The 17,457-nt window shown below is 36.0% G+C and overlaps 1 protein-coding gene and 1 long non-coding RNA gene across 2 annotated transcripts; one reads left to right on the top strand and one right to left on the bottom strand.

Annotated features, from left to right (window-relative positions):
* Positions 1-11,656: 11,656 nt before the first annotated feature.
* On the bottom strand, positions 11,657-13,879 carry LOC132281380 (putative disease resistance protein RGA3). The gene has a single exon (XM_059783089.1). It carries the CDS (start codon positions 13,877-13,879, stop codon positions 11,657-11,659), a length of 2,223 nt encoding a protein of 740 aa, XP_059639072.1.
* Positions 13,880-15,801: 1,922 nt separating this feature from the next.
* On the top strand, positions 15,802-17,197 carry LOC132286397 (uncharacterized). The gene is made up of 2 exons (XR_009472761.1): positions 15,802-16,089; positions 17,016-17,197. It is a non-coding gene; the product is annotated as an uncharacterized LOC132286397 (long non-coding RNA).
* Positions 17,198-17,457: the final 260 nt, after the last annotated feature.

Here is a 17,457-nt window from a genome sequence, read left to right as displayed (position 1 = left end):
ATTTTGATGATTACAAACCATTAATGATGTTTATGTACTAATATTTTCCTTGAGTGCTATATAGTTGATCAATTAATTCAATCCTCAATATTGAGCCAGAAGCATTCCAAGTACTCAAGCAATGGATTCAAGGAAGCATTGAAGTTGCAAGAATTCAAAGATTATTCAAGTACTCCATCAAAGGCTAACCGATCATGGTCAAAGATTAAAGAAAATGGTAGATTAGATGGTGAGAGCTTAAGATCTAATGTCAAAGTTAATTTGAATATATTTGAAGCTCAAAATTCAATCCATGCATTGCATTCCCATTTTATTTCTCAAAGAAAATAAAATCAGCTCATGATCACATTCACAGGATTTAAAGAATTTCATATTAAGTATCATAATGTGAGATGGAGAAGGCTCCATAAAATAAAGAGAAGGCTCTTTTCTCTTATTCAGTGAGCTCTGAGAAGATTCTTTTCTTTAACTCCAGTAAGTCTTTGAGAAGTATTTAAGAAAAAGAGAGGGCTCAATCAAAAGAAAGAGAGGGCTCTTTTTGTTCCAAGAAAGCTACGAAAATGGATCTTCAAAATAAAGAGCAGGCTCACGTTTTTATTGAGCAGGCTCTTTCCAAGGAAAATGAACAAAGAGCAGGCTCTTTGGTTTTCAAGAGATGGCTCTCTTTAGGGTTTTGAATTGTAACGTAAACATTTTCATTAAATGTTCTCAACAACCTCTAACAGCTATATTGAACTCTGTTTATTCTATAAATACTGAGGTTGGTCTTCAAACTAAATGATCTTTTTTAACAGAGAACATTCTATCATTCCTTGAAAAGCATTAAAGAAGTTTTCTGAGCTTTCATTCCCTCTCTGTTATTTCATATCACTGTAGTAATTCTGAGCTTCACGTATATTCATCTTTTCTATAGTTGTGAGCTAAACTCTGTAATCTATCTTTGAGAGATTCTTGTACACTTGTTTCTTCAAATTTCAAAGCTATTGTAAAGGGTTGGTGTAACCCAAAAGAAAGCCTAGGAGAAGGGTGTTCTCCTAGCAAAGAAGAGAAGCAAGATCTTATTTCAAAAGTGAAGGTTTGCTCTCCACCATTAAGGAGAAACTCTAGTGAATTTGGGAAGTCTCAAGGGGGATCTTGAGCCGAGGAGTAGGAGTTTCCGAACCTCGCTAAATCATCGAGTCATTGTTTGCAATCTCTTATCTCTATCTCTCTTATTTTTGTGCTTTATTTTGCTTGAATATTTCAATAAACTGATATTCAACAGTTTGGTAGAAATATATTTTTAAATTGAAAAAATTGCTCCTTGACTCTATTCACCCCCACTCTAGAGTCAATTAGTGACTAACAATTGGTATCAGAGCCTAATCTCTAGAAAAAGACTAATCATCTTAGAGAACGATCATGGCCAATGCACTTTTCCATCAAGAAGGTCAATCTAACAATAGATCCCCTTGGTTTGATGGAATTGACTACAACTATTGGAAAATCAAAATGAGAGCATTCTTAAGAGGCATAGATGTAGATGTTTGGAAAGCCATAGAAAAAGGAGACCATGTTCCAACCAAGATAGTAGAAGGTGAAAATGTTCGAACACCCGATATTGAATGGACCCTCAATGACCGTAGGCTTGTACAATGTAATGTCAAGGCTATCACTAATCTCTATTGTGCCTTAAGCAAAGACGAATTCAATAGAATTTTGGATTGCGAAACGGCCAAAGAAATTTGGGATAAACTTGAAGTTACCTATATAGGCACTAGTCATGTTAAAGAATCCAAAATGAATATGCTTGTCCATAAATATGAACTTTTTACCATGAATAACAAAGAAACTATTAGTGAAATGTACTCTCGTTTTACTAACATTGTTAATCCCTTGAAAGCTCTTGGAAGAAAATATACATCATCCGACAATGTAAGAAAAATCCTTAGATCTTTGCCAAAGAATTGGGAAGCTAAGAAGACCGCCATCCAAGAAGCCAAAGATCTTAAAACACTTCCCATTGACGAACTTATTGGTTCATTAATGGCTTACGAGCTAGAAATGAATGATAGAGATGAAGAAACTCAAAAGATGGATATAGCTCTACAAGCTACTACCAAAGAAGTTACAATTGATAAAGTTCCTCATGATGAAGAAGAAGAAGAAGTTGCTCTCATTACCAAAACCGTAAGAAGAATTCTTCAAATGAAGAAGTTCCAAAAGAGCAACCACTTCAAAAGAAATGGGTCGTCTAGTGAGCAAGGAAAAAGAGAAGCACCTACTTGCTTCCATTGTGGAAAACCGGGGCACTTAAAGTCCGATTGCTATGCCTACAAAAATGAAAAGGAAAGGAAAAAGAAAGGCAAAACCATGCAAGCTACATGGGAGGATGATGATTCAAATGGATCCGAAAGTGACGATGAACTAAATGAATTGGTTAATCTTTGTCTCATGGCCGATGAAGATGAGGTAAATTCTAATCATAACTCATTTGATTTGGAAACTACTTATGATGAATTGGTTGATGCACACAACTATTTGCTAGATGCTTTTAGAGAATTGCATGATGAATTAGGCAAAATGGTTCAAAAATGTGCTACTCTCAAGAGGGAAATGTATATCATCTCTCAAAACCTTGAAAAATCTCAACTTGAAAATGAAGCTTTGAAAAAGGAAAAAGAATTAGCTAAAGAATTGGTTTCAATTGATTTAATTTCTGAAAATAAATCATTGAAAGTTATAATTGAAGATCAAATTGAAACTTTAGCTAAATTCACAAAAGGTAGAGAGAATTTGGGTCTCATACTTAGAAAGCAAAGAAATGCTTATGCCAAGGATGGACTTGGATTTGATCCTCACAACAAAGATTCTTGTTTATTGAAAAAGAGAATACATTTGAACAATTACTTTGTTAAAAATTCCTCTTTTAGTCCACAATGTAACTATTGTAAAAAAATAGGACATAAGATCAATCATTGTCCTATTAGGCCATGTAGGACAAAAGAAGTTTGGGTTATTAAAGGGACTTATACACCTCTTCCTAACTCTCATGGACCCAAGAGAATGTGGGTACCAAAAGAAGATTATTCAAATTCCTTTTGTAGGTTTGCTTGAAGTCTCCATATTCATCCAAGGACAAATGGTTCCTTGATAGCGGATGCTCAAGGCATATGACGGGAGATCAATCAAAATTTCGCTCCATCAAACCTCATAAAGGAGGAAGCGTCACATTCGGCGACAACTCAAAAGGCAAGGTCATTGGCATTGGAACTATTAGTATCTCCTCCTCCTTATCTATTGATGATGTGTTGCTTGTTAAAGGCTTAAAGCATAATCTGTTTAGTATTAGCCAATTATGTGATAAAGGATATGATGTTTTGTTTAAATCGGACAAGTGCATTGTCAAAAAGGATAATGTAGAAGTTTTCCATGCTCTAAGAAATGGTAATGTATATACTTTGCTTTTATGTGAATTACATGATCAAGATGTCAAATGTCTTGTATTCTCAAATGAAAATAGTTGGTTGTGGCATAGAAGGTTGGGTCATGCTAGTATGGATTTGATTTCAAAACTATCTAAGAATGAATTGGTCAAAGGCCTCCCAAAGACTAATTTTTCTAAAGATAAAACATGTAGCGCATGCCTAATAGGCAAGCAAATCAAGTCATCATTTAAAAGGAAAAAAGATATAACGACCTCAAGACCACTTGAATTAATTCACATGGACTTATTCGGTCCGGAGAGAATTGCTAGTCTTGGTGGAAAACTCTATGCATTTGTCATTGTGGATGACTTCTCTAGATTCACTTGGGTATTTTTCCTTACACACAAGAATGAGGTTCATACAATCTTTGCTAAATTTTGTAAGAGAGTTGAAAATGAAAAAGAATGTAAAATTAAGTCCATTAGAAGTGATAGAGGTAGAGAGTTCGACAACCAAGATGTGGAAAGATTTTGTGATGACAATGGATACAATCATAATCTTTCAGCTCCTAGGACTTCTCAACAAAATGGAGTTGTTGAAAGAAAAAATAGGTCTCTCCAAGAAATGGCTAGGACTATGTTAAATGAATACAATTCTCCTAGATCTCCATGGGCCGAAGCCGTTAGCACCTCATGCTATGTTATAAATAGAGTCATTATTAGAAAACTCCTTAATAAGACTCCTTATGATCTTTGGAACAAAAGAAAGCCAAACATTGGATACTTTAAAGTCTTTGGGTGTAAATGCTTCGTGTTAAATGACAAAGATAATCTAGGAAAATTTGAACCTAAATCGGATGAAGGTATTTTTCTAGGATATTCTTCTCGTAGCAAAGCATTTAGAGTGTTTAACAAAAGAACACGAGTGGTTGTGGAATCAATACATGTTGTATTCGATGAATCACCATTACCCCCTCTTAGACGTTCATTAGATGATAATGAAGATGTGATTGAGATTGAAAAGAATATTGAAAATCTTGATTTAAATGGTTCTTCTCTTGAAGATAGCTCCAAAGATGTTCTAAAAGAAAGTCTCTCTCATAAAGACACTCTTCCTAAGGCTTGGAAGCAAGTGCCTAATCATCCGATAAATCAAATCATTGGCGATCCATCTAAAGGAATAAGCACTAGGTCTCAAACGAGCAACATCTGCAATTATGTGGCTTTTGTTTCCCAACTTGAACCAAAAAATATTCATGAAGCCGAAAATGATGAATCTTGGCTCTTGGCCATGCAAGAAGAACTTAACCAATTTGAAAGGAATAAAGTCTGGCATTTGGTTCCAAAGCCTAAAGATAAAACTATCATTAGCACAAAATGGGTGTTTAGGAACAAAAAGGATGAATCGGGAATAATTATGAGAAACAAGGCAAGGCTTGTTGCTCAAGGCTATAATCAAGAAGAAGGAATTGATTTTGAGGAGACCTTTGCCCCCGTAGCTAGACTTGAAGCTATAAGAATGCTCCTTGCTTTTGCATCCCACAAAAACTTTAAATTATACCAAATGGATGTAAAAAGTGCTTTCTTAAATGGATTCATTGAAGAAGAAGTATATGTAGAACAACCGCCGGGCTTTGAAAGCTACATTTATCCAAACCATGTTTACAAATTATCAAAAGCTTTGTATGGTTTGAAACAAGCTCCAAGAGCTTGGTATGAAAGATTAAGTGGTTTCTTACTTGCTAATGGTTTTGTTAGAGGAAAAATTGACAATACTCTTTTCACTAAAACCATTGATAGCAACTTGTTGGTTATTCAAATTTACGTTGATGATATTATCTTTGGATCAACCAATAGTGTGCTATGTGAAAAATTTGCTTCTAGCATGTAAAATGAATTCGAAATGGGCATGATGGGTGAACTTACTTTCTTCTTAGGATTGCAAATCAAACAAACACTTGATGGCATTTTTGTTTGCCAATCCAAGTATGTTAAAGATTTGCTAAAGAAATTTGGCTTGGAGGAAGTTAAACATGCCAATACTCCAATGAGTTCATCCTTGAAACTTGACAAAGAAGAAAAGGGCACTAATGTAGATATTAAAAAATACAGGGGTATGATTGGTAGTCTTTTATACTTAACCGCAAGTAGACCGGACATCATGTTTAGTGTATGCTTATGCGCTCGTTTTCAATCTTGCCCTAAAGAATCTCATCTATGTGCCGTTAAACGCATCTTTCGCTATTTAAGTTTTACTACATTCTTAGGGCTTTGATATCCTAGGCATACATCATTTGAGCTTGTCGGTTACTCGGACGCTGATTTTGGAGGATGCAAAGTTGATAGAAAAAGTACTAGCGGAACTTGTCATTTCTTAGGACAATCATTAGTATCTTGGTCTTGCAAGAAACAAAATTTCGTAGCTCTATCAACGGCAGAAGCTGAATATATTGCAGCCGGTAGTTGTTGCGCTCAAACGCTTTACATTAAACAACAGCTTGAGGATTTTGGACTTTACTTTGATCATGTTCCTATTATGTGTGATAATACAAGTGTAATATGTATCTCAAAAAATCCTATTCAGCATTCAAGGACAAAGCATATAGAAATTAGGTACCATTTTCTTAGGGATCATGTCTCAAAAGGAGACATTGAGCTTGTATTTATTAATACTGAAAAACAACTAGCAGATATTTTCACAAAACCACTCCAAGAGGACAGATTTTGCTTGCTTAGAAGAGAAATAGGTATGTCTGCAGAAGAAGAAATATTAAAGTAGCTCTAGCAGCTAAAGAGCCAGCTCCATTCAGAAAAAGAGCTGTCTCCACACAAAGCAGAGCAGGCTTCACAAATGATTTCAAAGTGTATACTCTCGGGATCTCTATGTTTTCAAGAAAGAGCAGTCTCTACAAACTAAGAGAGCAGGCTCTATAAAAACAAGAGACGGCTCCTAACCTAAACCATAATCTGCATACACTTTTGTTGCTCTCAGGATCTTATGCAGATTTCAGAAAGAGCAGTCTCCAATTCTACAATGAGCCGGCTCACACACACTCTTTTAAACACTCAACTCTCGGGACCTCATGCAGGTTGTAAAGAGCCGGCTCCAATTTTGCTTGAGCCGGCTCAATACACATAAATGGAGACGTCTCTCTTCAGAAGGAGGAGCTTGCTCAATTAATGATTTCATCTCCTTGCTCTCGGCATCTCACATCTGCACTTGGATGCAGGGCCAAAGAATGAAAGAGCCGGCTCCATGAAATAGAAGAGCCGGCTCCAAGAAACATCATTGAGCCGGCTCTATGAACTAGTGAGCCGGCTCCAAGAACCTTCATTGAGCCGGCTCTATGAACTAGTGAGCCGGCTCAATCAATGAAACCCACAGATTCTCGGTTTCATTTTTAAGTGCACAGTAGGCTTTCATATTCCATCTCGGCACCTTCCCTTCAGCACACTGACTCCATTCTAGACATAACAGAGGCTTATTCCAGAGCACTCTCTCGGCTAGGGTTGAAATATTTCATCCATTGGGCATCTTCACAGGTAACTCCTTTCCTCAAATTCCATCTCAAAGTTATGAGTTCTTGCATTTTAGTTGATCTATTTTCAACAAATTTCAGAGTTCATTGCTTTTTCATCTCTCATCCATGAAACCCTTGATTTCACTGTAGACTTTCTCCTCACATGGAAAGAACATAATTGAGTAGAAATGGTTACTCTCTTGGTTTGTTAATTCAAATTTCTAGTAGTTATGCATTTGTCTTGTGATTAATCTATGAATTTATTTTATCAAATCTTAGAAATATATTTCATAACTTTGGTTATCAAACCCCTTCTAGTTTGAATTTATCTTTGAATAAATTTTAAAAATATGTTGTTTATAATTCATCTGGGCAGTACATTTCAAAATTCTGTTGAATTTCAACTTTTAAGATGAATTTGTAAACTTTATTACTCAGATCATATTATTTGATTTTTTTTTTGTTTTTTTTTTTTAGTATAAAACTTGAATTGGTACATTGGTTCAAAATCATTTTCAATTATAATCATTAATTTTCAGTCAAAACCAATTTGAGCTTTGAAATTTCCAGTATATGATAATTGAATTTTTTTTTACTCCAAACAAATTTAAGTGAATTTTTCTTTAGATATGTGTTCTAAGTATTCCTTCTGAAATTTCAGTTTCAATTTCTAGAAATGTCCACGGCTTCATCCTCTCGTAGAAAGAATCCTCCTCGTGGTTATAAACAGAACTCTCAAAGATCTCAAGATGTTGGTTTAAGTCCTAGTCCACAAACTCAAATATCTGCTACCATGCTTTATAGAAACCCTACCTACAAAGTAGCATTTGACACTATCTATCAACATAGAAAATTGGCCACAGCAATGGTATTGTCCAAAAAAATTTGCGATGATCTTCATCTCAACACCTATAGATTGTTTGACGAAATTGGCCTAGGAAACTTTGTTGGGTTGAGTACCAAATACTATCCAAAATTCGTAAAGTTATTTTACACTCACCTTGAAAAAAGTCCTGGAGAAGACAAACTTAATTGTTATGTAGCTGGAGTTCACTTTTACCTTGATAGAAGTAACATTGCTCGAATTCTCAAACTTGAGGATGGCATCCAATTCTATTCTCCTTCCAAATGGTTTATTGGACACGGCTTTGACAAACTCACGGCTATTCAGCAAATGAGTTATGATTCCCGTGTAACCAATACAAAAGTGGTAAACACCAGGCAATTAACTATGGAAGCCCGATTGATTCACAAGATCATCATGTACTCCATTCTTCCAAAATCCGGCAGTAGATCCAAAGTCACTCACATAGACGTCTTCCTTATCTGGTGTGTCTTAAATGGAAAGCCCTTTAATCTTACATACATAATATTTCATCATTTGCTTGCTTGTAAGAGAAAGAAAAAGGTCTCTCTTTATTATGCCATGGTTCTCACTCACATATTCATGGATATGAAAGTTCCGCTAGATAGTTCTGAAGCAGTTAAACCAGGGTCAAGACACATGCTCACTACTTTAAATCTTGCGTCAATGGGGCTAAAAAGGGATTCAAATGGTATGTGGTTCTATCCTAAGCAATGGAGGTTTGAAGAGGCTCGAGATAGAGGAGAACAAATTGAGGAAGTTGATGATGAGGATGAAGAAGAACATGACAGTGATGACAGTGCTGAAGAGGATGAAGTTCCAGCTGAAAGTTGCACCAATCGTGATCTTTTATTGAAAATTCTCGAAGCTACTCGTCAAAATCAAGCCACTCTTGAAGAACAACAAACCACTCTTGCACACCAGCAAAGACAACTTGACGAAGTGCATATGTCAATCACTCATCTTAATGAAGATTTTGAAGCATTTCGTAAAGGAAATAGACCTCCTTCTCCTTAGCACAGTATCACCCCCGTCTAAAACCTATTTTTTATGGTCTCATTTGCTATATCTGCTTTAGAGAATCATATTTTTAGATATGTTCTATTTACTTATGTTATTTCATTTTGAACTCCTTATCATGAACTCTGCTTTTATCTACTCATATGGTAGTTGTCTTCTAATTCTCCTTCTGTTTTAACTTCTGCTTTCTATACACTGCCATATTTGCTATTTAATTGCTCTTTTCTTTATCCATTTTGATATTTCATGCAAAGGTCAGTATTTCCCATTGATAAAGGAAGATTTTTTTTGATATGACAAAGGGGGAGAAAGATGTGTTCTATGCTATATTGTGGCTATATTGTGTCTATTCTACTACATTGCTATTTTTGATAGATGCACATTGATAGGGGGAGACATATTTTTTTTCAAATATTTGTTGTTGACATGAATTCAAGATATGCTTATTGATAGGGGGAGCATTATTTCAAAATGCAACTCTACCTTGACAATAAACACATCAATGTTTTGTCATCATCAAAAAGGGGGAGATTGTTGGCCTAAGGATTTAATCTAAAGGTCAATCTTATATTTTGATGATTACAAACCATTAATGATGTTTATGTACTAATATTTTCCTTGAGTGCTATATAGTTGATCAATTAATTCAATCCTCAATATTGAGCCAGAAGCATTCCAAGTACTCAAGCAATGGATTCAAGGAAGCATTGAAGTTGCAAGAATTCAAAGATTATTCAAGTACTCCATCAAAGGCTAACCGATCATGGTCAAAGATTGAAGAAAATGGTAGATTAGATGGTGAGAGCTTAAGATTTAATGTCAAAGTTAATTTGAATATATTTGAAGCTCAAAATTCAATCCATGCATTGCACTCCCATTTTATTTCTCAAAGAAAATAAAATCAGCTCATGATCACATTCACAGGACTTAAAGAATTTCATATTAAGTATCATAATGTGAGATGGAGAAGGCTCCATAAAATAAAGAGAAGGCTCTTTTCTCTTATTCAGTGAGCTCTGAGAAGATTCTTTTCTTTAACTCCAGTAAGTCTTTGAGAAGTATTTAAGAAAAAGAGAGGGCTCAATCAAAAGAAAGAGAGGGCTCTTTTTGTTCCAAGAAAGCTACGAAAATGGATCTTCAAAATAAAGAGCAGGCTCATGTTTTTATTGAGCAGTCTCTTTCCAAGGAAAATGAACAAAGAGCAGGCTCTTTGGTTTTCAAGAGACGGCTCTCTTTAGGGTTTTGAACTGTAACGTAAACATTTTCATTAAATGTTCTCAACAACCTCTAACAGCTATATTGAACTCTGTTTATTCTATAAATACTGAGGTTGGTCTTCAAACTAAATGATCTTTTTTAACAGAGAACATTCTATCATTCCTTGAAAAACATTAAAGAAGTTTTCTGAGCTTTCATTCCCTCTCTGTTATTTCATATCACTGTAGTAATTCTGAGCTTCACGTATATTCATCTTTTCTATAGTTGTGAGCTAAACTCTGTAATCTATCTTTGGGAGATTCTTGTACACTTGTTTCTTCAAATTTCAAAGCTATTGTAAAGGGTTGGTGTAACCCAAAAGAAAGCCTAGGAGAAGGGTGTTCTCCTAGCAAAGAAGAGAAGCAAGATCTTGTTTCAAAAGTGAAGGTTTGCTCTCCACCATTAAGGAGAAGCTCTAGTGAATTTGGGAAGTCTTAAGGGGGATCTTGAGCCGAGGAGTAGGAGTTTCCGAACCTCGCTAAATCACCGAGTCATTGTTTGCAATCTCTTATCTCTATCTCTCTTATTTTTGTGCTTTATTTTGCTTGAATATTTCAATAAACTGATATTCAACAGTTTGGTAGAAATATATTTTTAAATTGAAAAAATTGCTCCTTGACTCTATTCACCCCCCTCTAGAATCAATTAGTGACTAACAATACTGTTGGGGCGGACATGGATACAAATTTTGTACCCGTCGAGGGTCACGGGCGGGTAAGGGTTCAATATACATATCCTAGGGGCCCCGCCCCGCCCCGCCCCGCATATAACTATATTTAATATATATATATATATATATATATATATATATATATATATATATTAATAAGTTATTTTAGCGGCTTACCCAACCCATCTCTTACAATCCTAATTTGGGATGTAAACTTGGTATTAAATTTGCTTTTGTTTTGGTTATGATGGAAGTTGGAGCTTAGAACTTCTTGTGATTTGGTTGTATTAAACTTTTATTTTTGTTTATTATGTTATTTGAATTATGTTATGTGCATGTTATTTTTTTTATTTTTGTTAGAATACATAATTATATTTATGTTGTGTCATTTCTAGGCTTTGTACATTTAAATAGCAGGAGTTTAAGTTCCAAAAAGTGGGTGAAAAAAATTTGTTAGTGGGGCGGGCACGGGGGCACAGTATTTCCTAACGGGACGGGGTTGGATATGAAAATTCAACCCGTCGCGAGTCTCGGGGCGGGCATGAACTTGACAAAAATTAAAAGGGGCGGGGCGAGATTTAGGGAAACCCGCTCCAAACCCGCCCCGTTGCCATCTCTATTGGCATCTATCATTTAGCTGTTGTGAACATAATTGGATTTTCAGTTGTTGTAATGCGGTGAGCCGACGCATCCCTTCGGGCAGTGACTTCAAACCCGGGCAATGATGAATATCAAGTTTTTGAAGTGATGTGAGGTTGCCTATCCCCTCTGCTAAACTTTCCAAATTTTTACAAGCAACAATGGATAGAGATTGGAGAGTGGTTACGTGTTGAAGCCCCGCAGGAAGAGACTCCAACTTTGGAATATTGAAGATACGCAGAGAAGTTAGGTTCCTGAGGCCTTGAAAATGCATGCCATCATCTGACAAATCCAACTCTGGGCAGGACAGGATCTCCAGGGACATGAGGGTGATGAGATGCCTCATCCCTCTGGACAGAGAGGTTAGTTTTGGACACCCTGCAATCTCTAGTCTTAGTAGAGAAGTGAGAAGTGGGAATGCCTCCTCCGGCAGAGTAACTAGATCCCCAGTGGAAGATATTGACAGTTCCTCCAAGTTGGAAAGAGGAATGAGTGAAGAAGATGAGGTTGCAACAGTAGTTGGGGTTTCCTTTGCCATCGTCAGTAACTGCTGTTGGACGAACTTCCCGCTGACTCTGAAATATTAGTTTTACAACAGTTGGTTGCAGAGGCATTGATGTTAGCTGAGGGCAGTAGGAGATATTTGATTCAACAAGACAAGGAAATGATGGGTGTGATAATAGCTGCTGCTCTTCTTGATTGTTTGCTGTTGATTGTTCTTCATCTTCTCCTAATTTACTCCTCCACCATCCCTTCAAATTAGAGATGTCCTTGAGTTGGAGATATTTCAGTGATGGAAAGAATGCTGTTGTTGTTGAAGAAGATGGAGAAAAAGAGGAGGACTCATCATTAACACCACCACAACTGTTGTCATCTATGTACTCTACCGAATCTAAGTCAACAAGACGAAGACTTTGGAGACAAGGACGCTGCTCGAATTTTGGAAGATTTTTGCATCCGTTGCAATTATGTAAATAAATTTGAACAAGATTCAGGAGGAAGGACATCCATGTTGGTAATCTCACACCCCGATACCCTGTTATTTCAAGCATTTTCAAATTTGTGTGTGGCCGGAGAGCTTCCAACACTGACTTTAACTCACCATCATCATCATCAATATAAATAAAGTTGCCAAAATCAAATCTCAAAGACTGAAGGTGTTGTTTCTCTTTCAAGTTTGCTTCCTCTGCTTCTTTTAATCTTGGCCTCCTCGGTACTTCAATTGATTGATCTCTCCTTAAATCCATCCTCGGTAGTTCAATTAACAGCTTCCCCCTTAAATTGTTTAGATCTTTCAATTCACTTAACCTGTTAGATGGACCCACCTTGAATTCTTTTAAAGTTCGAAGGCAAGTCAACTCCCCCAGTCCACGCGGCATATCACTCAATCCATGGCAACCATCAATCTCGAGATGCCTAAGCCTCACCAATTTTCTAATCTCTCTTGGCAATCGTTCCAGGCTTTCACAATGGCTAAGTTTTAGGGTTTGCAAATTTGGCAACTCGGTTATAGAATTTGGCAGTGTCTTGATACCAGAATTACCAGAGAGATCAAGATACCTTAAATGTGTTAGCTTACTTATGCAACTTGGCACCGTTTGGAACCCCAATTTGTGCAGATCCAACACCCGTAACCTTTTAAAGGTGGAAACAATTTTTGCATAAACTGAATTCTCCCGTTCCACATCATATGAAACTGTTGAATAATAACCTTGAGCCGGCCAAAAAAATGTTCTTATTCCGATAGCTCCAAGCAACGGGGCTGGAATTTCCCATGGTCTATCATTTAAAGATGGCAAATCAATCGACACATGATGGATTCTTGGAGGAACTTCTTTTGTGCTCAAATTTACCATCAAACTCTCACTTTTGGCAACTAAAACTGCAACATCATGTATAAGATCATGCATTTTACAACTTATTATATTACCAAATTCGTCTATTCTCTCATCTTGAAAAAAGGACCTTCTTAATAACTCTATAAAATACAAATCTCCAACATCCTCCATTTCTTGATTTTCATTTGACAACCCGATAAATCTATGTGCACACCACAATTGAATCAATTGTTGCTTATCAATTACATGATCCTTAAGATAGAAGCAACAAAATGCAAAGCATTGCTTTAGATGCCAGGGAAAGTGATCATAGCTCAACTTTAATATTGGTAGAACAATATTCTCATCTTGAGCTATTTTTGGCATATCTTTATTTCTGAAACTCAACCACTCCTCCTTTGTGTCTCTGGAATATAATAGGCTTCCTAATACCCTAATGGCTAAAGGAACTCCTGCACACTTCTTCACAATTTCTTTTCCAATTTCCACTCGACATGCATTCTGCAACTCGTTCTCTTCTTTAAAAGCCATTTGCTTAAAAAGGGACCAAGACTCTTTCTTAGACAAGCCTTCTAAAGGATACAATGAATTTGCCCCTGAAACAGTTGCAACTAATTTGGTGCGGGTGGTTATCAGAACCTTACTTCCCCTTGCACCACCCATCAATAGATCTCTCAGTTCTATCCATTAGTCACGATCCTCATTCCACACATCATCCAACACAAGCAAATATTTCTTCCCATCAATTTCTTTCCTAAGCTTATTTTGCACTCCTTCCATTTGAAGATTTTTTGGTTTCTCACATGTTGCACTTACTATGATATTTTTTGCTATTTGTTTCACATCAAAGACATCAGAAACACACACCCACATTTTGAGTTCAAAATGTTTAGTGACATTTTCATCATTAAATACTAATTGTGCAAGTTTGGTTTTTCCTAGCCCCCGATTGCAACTATTGCAATGACAGACACATTCACTTGAACATTGTAGTCCATCAACAATTCTACAATTGCCTTTCTATCATTATCCCTCCCAATAACATCATCAGCACGCACAAAAGAGTGACTCTCCTCCCTCTTCACTTGCACATCTGTAGGCCGTTCCCCACCGAAGTGGAATTTGATCTTATTTTCAGCAATGGCATCTAGTCTCTCACGAATGGCCTTAACTTCGTGACTCATCTTAAAACGGAAAAACAGCTGGTTTGAGCTTGAAAAGAAAATGCGTACCTTCTTGGCCTTTTTGTTCTTAGTCATCACCTTACGCCGCAAATCTTCTGTTGAGAAGTCATCCAGCAAGTCATCGGCATCATCAACCACTTCTTTGAACATTTCGAGCAAAGCACTATCCTGCCTGTTTGCAGCGTCATGCTGCTGCTGCTGCGCATCAAAAAGTCCGGCTTTGACAATGGAAATGGTGTCCTCCAATTTGGCAGACTCTGTTTTGAGACCACACAGCAATTGGATCTCTTGGACAGCAGCAGAGCCCAACTTCTTCACAATTTCAGTCACAACGCTAGAAAGAATTGCGTCTGCCATTTTTTTAGTGGTTACTGGAAGTACTGAATGAAAAGCAATACTATATATCGATGAGAGGTTGCGCGCTGCCATAACCCCTATTTATAGATAACATACTCAAGTATTCTGAAATTTAATTATTTTGTAATTAAAAATAACGTAGCCTCCACTAGACTTGAATACAAAGATTAAAGAAACCATGGCCATTCTTTTTCTTCTTTTTAACATGGTAACCAAATGAGGAATCCTGGGCCTTCCTTTTTTTTTTTTTTTTTTTTCAATTTTAACATGGCAAGCAAGGAATCCTGGACTTTTGTTTTTTAACATGTCAATACATATATATAAAAGTTAACCTACTTTGCAATTGGCAAGCAAGGAATCCTGGACTTGCTAATTGGAGTTGGGTTATTCGGAAGGCAAGCATTCTAAACTATTGCGTCAGAGAGAAGAAACAAATCCTTGTTTTACACTGTATTTAACGACAATTTTTATTTTATCTAAATAGCAGTTTTTATTGTTTTACAGTTTACACTGCTTCGTCAATATATTTAACCACAATTTTTTATTTTATAGTTTTCATTTTTTTCCAAACAATTTACATAAAGTATTAACTAAGTAATTATATACCAATAACTGATCCACTTTTGTTATCTTCACATTAAGAAATAAAATACCACATCAATCTCACCACTCCCAACAATAGCGCCAGATAACAAAGCACCAAAACAAACACTGAGCTGTCTAATTAAGTCTCCATCTCATTTAATTATTTATAATTTTAACCAATTTGATCATATAATTTACAGATTGTGCCTAAATTGTTAAACTAACTATCATTTGTAAGGCAAGCTTACTAAATAATAATATAAGACATAATAGAGAATAAGAGAAAGAATAACAGAAGAATCTTTGTGGTTCAGCTACTAGGGGCTTGCGTCTACTGGAGAAGTGTAATGTCTGTACCTTATATATAAATATAAGTGCATATGTGTATATATTTCTGTGTGTGTGATGTAATTTAAAAGCAAAAGAAAAGAGAGAAGAAGAAAAGAATGAATGGGACCCACAAGCACTTAAATGGTCATGAAACCATTTTGCTTTCATTTTCTCTCATTCCCGTAAGGTTCTCTCTCTCGTCCAGAAGCTTTCTTCTTTTTTTCTTTTTTTGGTTTCAATCTTCATCTCTTGATTTCTCCTTCTATACTTAGTGTTTTTGGGAGCCGTTTGCGGCTATTCGAAGCCCACGATGAGATCAACACGTTGATAGGATCAATTCTTTGATTGGTGCACTATAGGAGATTCGAAATCCTAGAGTTTGAGGTGAAGAAATTGGGGGTTTTGCTTAAAAGTGAGGTAGGGGTCTCTAATTCCTACAATCTTGTTCTTTTGTGAGTTAATTGTTCTTGATTAGTGTCATAGCATGCTAAATTGTGATGATTGTTCCTTTGTGAATTATTTTTTTCTTGATTAGTATCCTATTAGTATTCTAGCATGCTATATTGTGATAATTGTTCCTTAAAATGACTTGATTATATATATGAAACATGTGAGAATGTGTATTTAATTGAATTATAATGTGTATTTAATTGAATTGTATGAAAATAATAATTATAATAATAATAATAATAAAATGAAAGAAAATAAAATAAAAACATGCTTAATGTGTTAGTTTTCTATGCCAATTAATTTGTCAGAAATTTATGTGAAAGCTTGTTAATTGTGTGTTAAAAATTCTCTCCATTTCCATATATGCACACAAGCATTGGGCATGAAAGAAAAGGGGAAATTGTTTTTAAATGAAATTAAAAGGGGATTTTGGGGAGAATTTGATGAAACGGTTTTTGAGAAAAACCCGGTCGCTGCGGAGTCACCAAAGAGCCGGTGTGTTAATATAGCCTAGAGGGAATTAGGGAGATTGCCCTAATGTGGTTGAGCTATCTGGGCCCCAAATGACGCTGCGGAGGTACCAAAGGTCAGGGACAGTAGCCAATCCTTCTCTCGTGTCGCTGCGGAGTCGCCAAAGGGCGGGTTATATTAACAGTTTGTGAAGTGATGATGTTTTCTGAAAATGGGGAGTGACATGCATAACATTGCATTCATGGTACGAAATTTATTTGCTTTGAACTTAGAATTGATATTGTGTTTTCCCGGCTATGCATGACTCCAAATTCCTATTGTCCTATTCCTTGTTTGGATTCACGGGGACACGAGAGGTGTGTCTTAGGCACCACCTACTGAGCAATTTTGTTTACCCCTTTCATTTAACATTTTTTTTCAAGAACGGGAAAGAAGTGGCGGATGACATTCTGGCACCGACTTAGTATAGATTAGGAGCTCCTTTTTTTGTTTTTGTACTTAGGTCTCACTATTTTTGTAAGACTAAGCATAATATATTTTGTACGACGACTTATAGACTTTTCATATTTTAATTACACCTATGGGCTGTAACTTTTGTTTAAGCTGTCTAAATGTTGCAAAATATGGACATTTGATATTAATCTTGTAATTTGGGACTGTAAATATGATATTTGGATGATATAGTAAGTGGTTGTACCACCATGGAGTGTATTATATGATATTTGTATTGAGATAGGTTAAAAATGCATTTAAACAGGTTATTATAGGACGATTTTTAGCGGAGGTCATGCTGAATTTTTTTATTTTATTTTGGCATCAGTTAGGGTCGTTATAAGAAGAGAGGAAAATTCTTCAATAATATTA

The sequence above is a fragment of the Cornus florida genome, unplaced genomic scaffold, assembly GCF_030987335.1.
Source record: "Cornus florida cultivar Cherokee Brave unplaced genomic scaffold, ASM3098733v1 CherokeeBrave_3.0.0_Hap2_Chr11, whole genome shotgun sequence".
In the NCBI taxonomy this organism is placed as follows: domain Eukaryota; kingdom Viridiplantae; phylum Streptophyta; class Magnoliopsida; order Cornales; family Cornaceae; genus Cornus; species Cornus florida.
The sequence above is the reverse complement of the archived record's forward strand: the minus strand, read 5'-3'. Positions and strand labels throughout refer to the sequence as shown.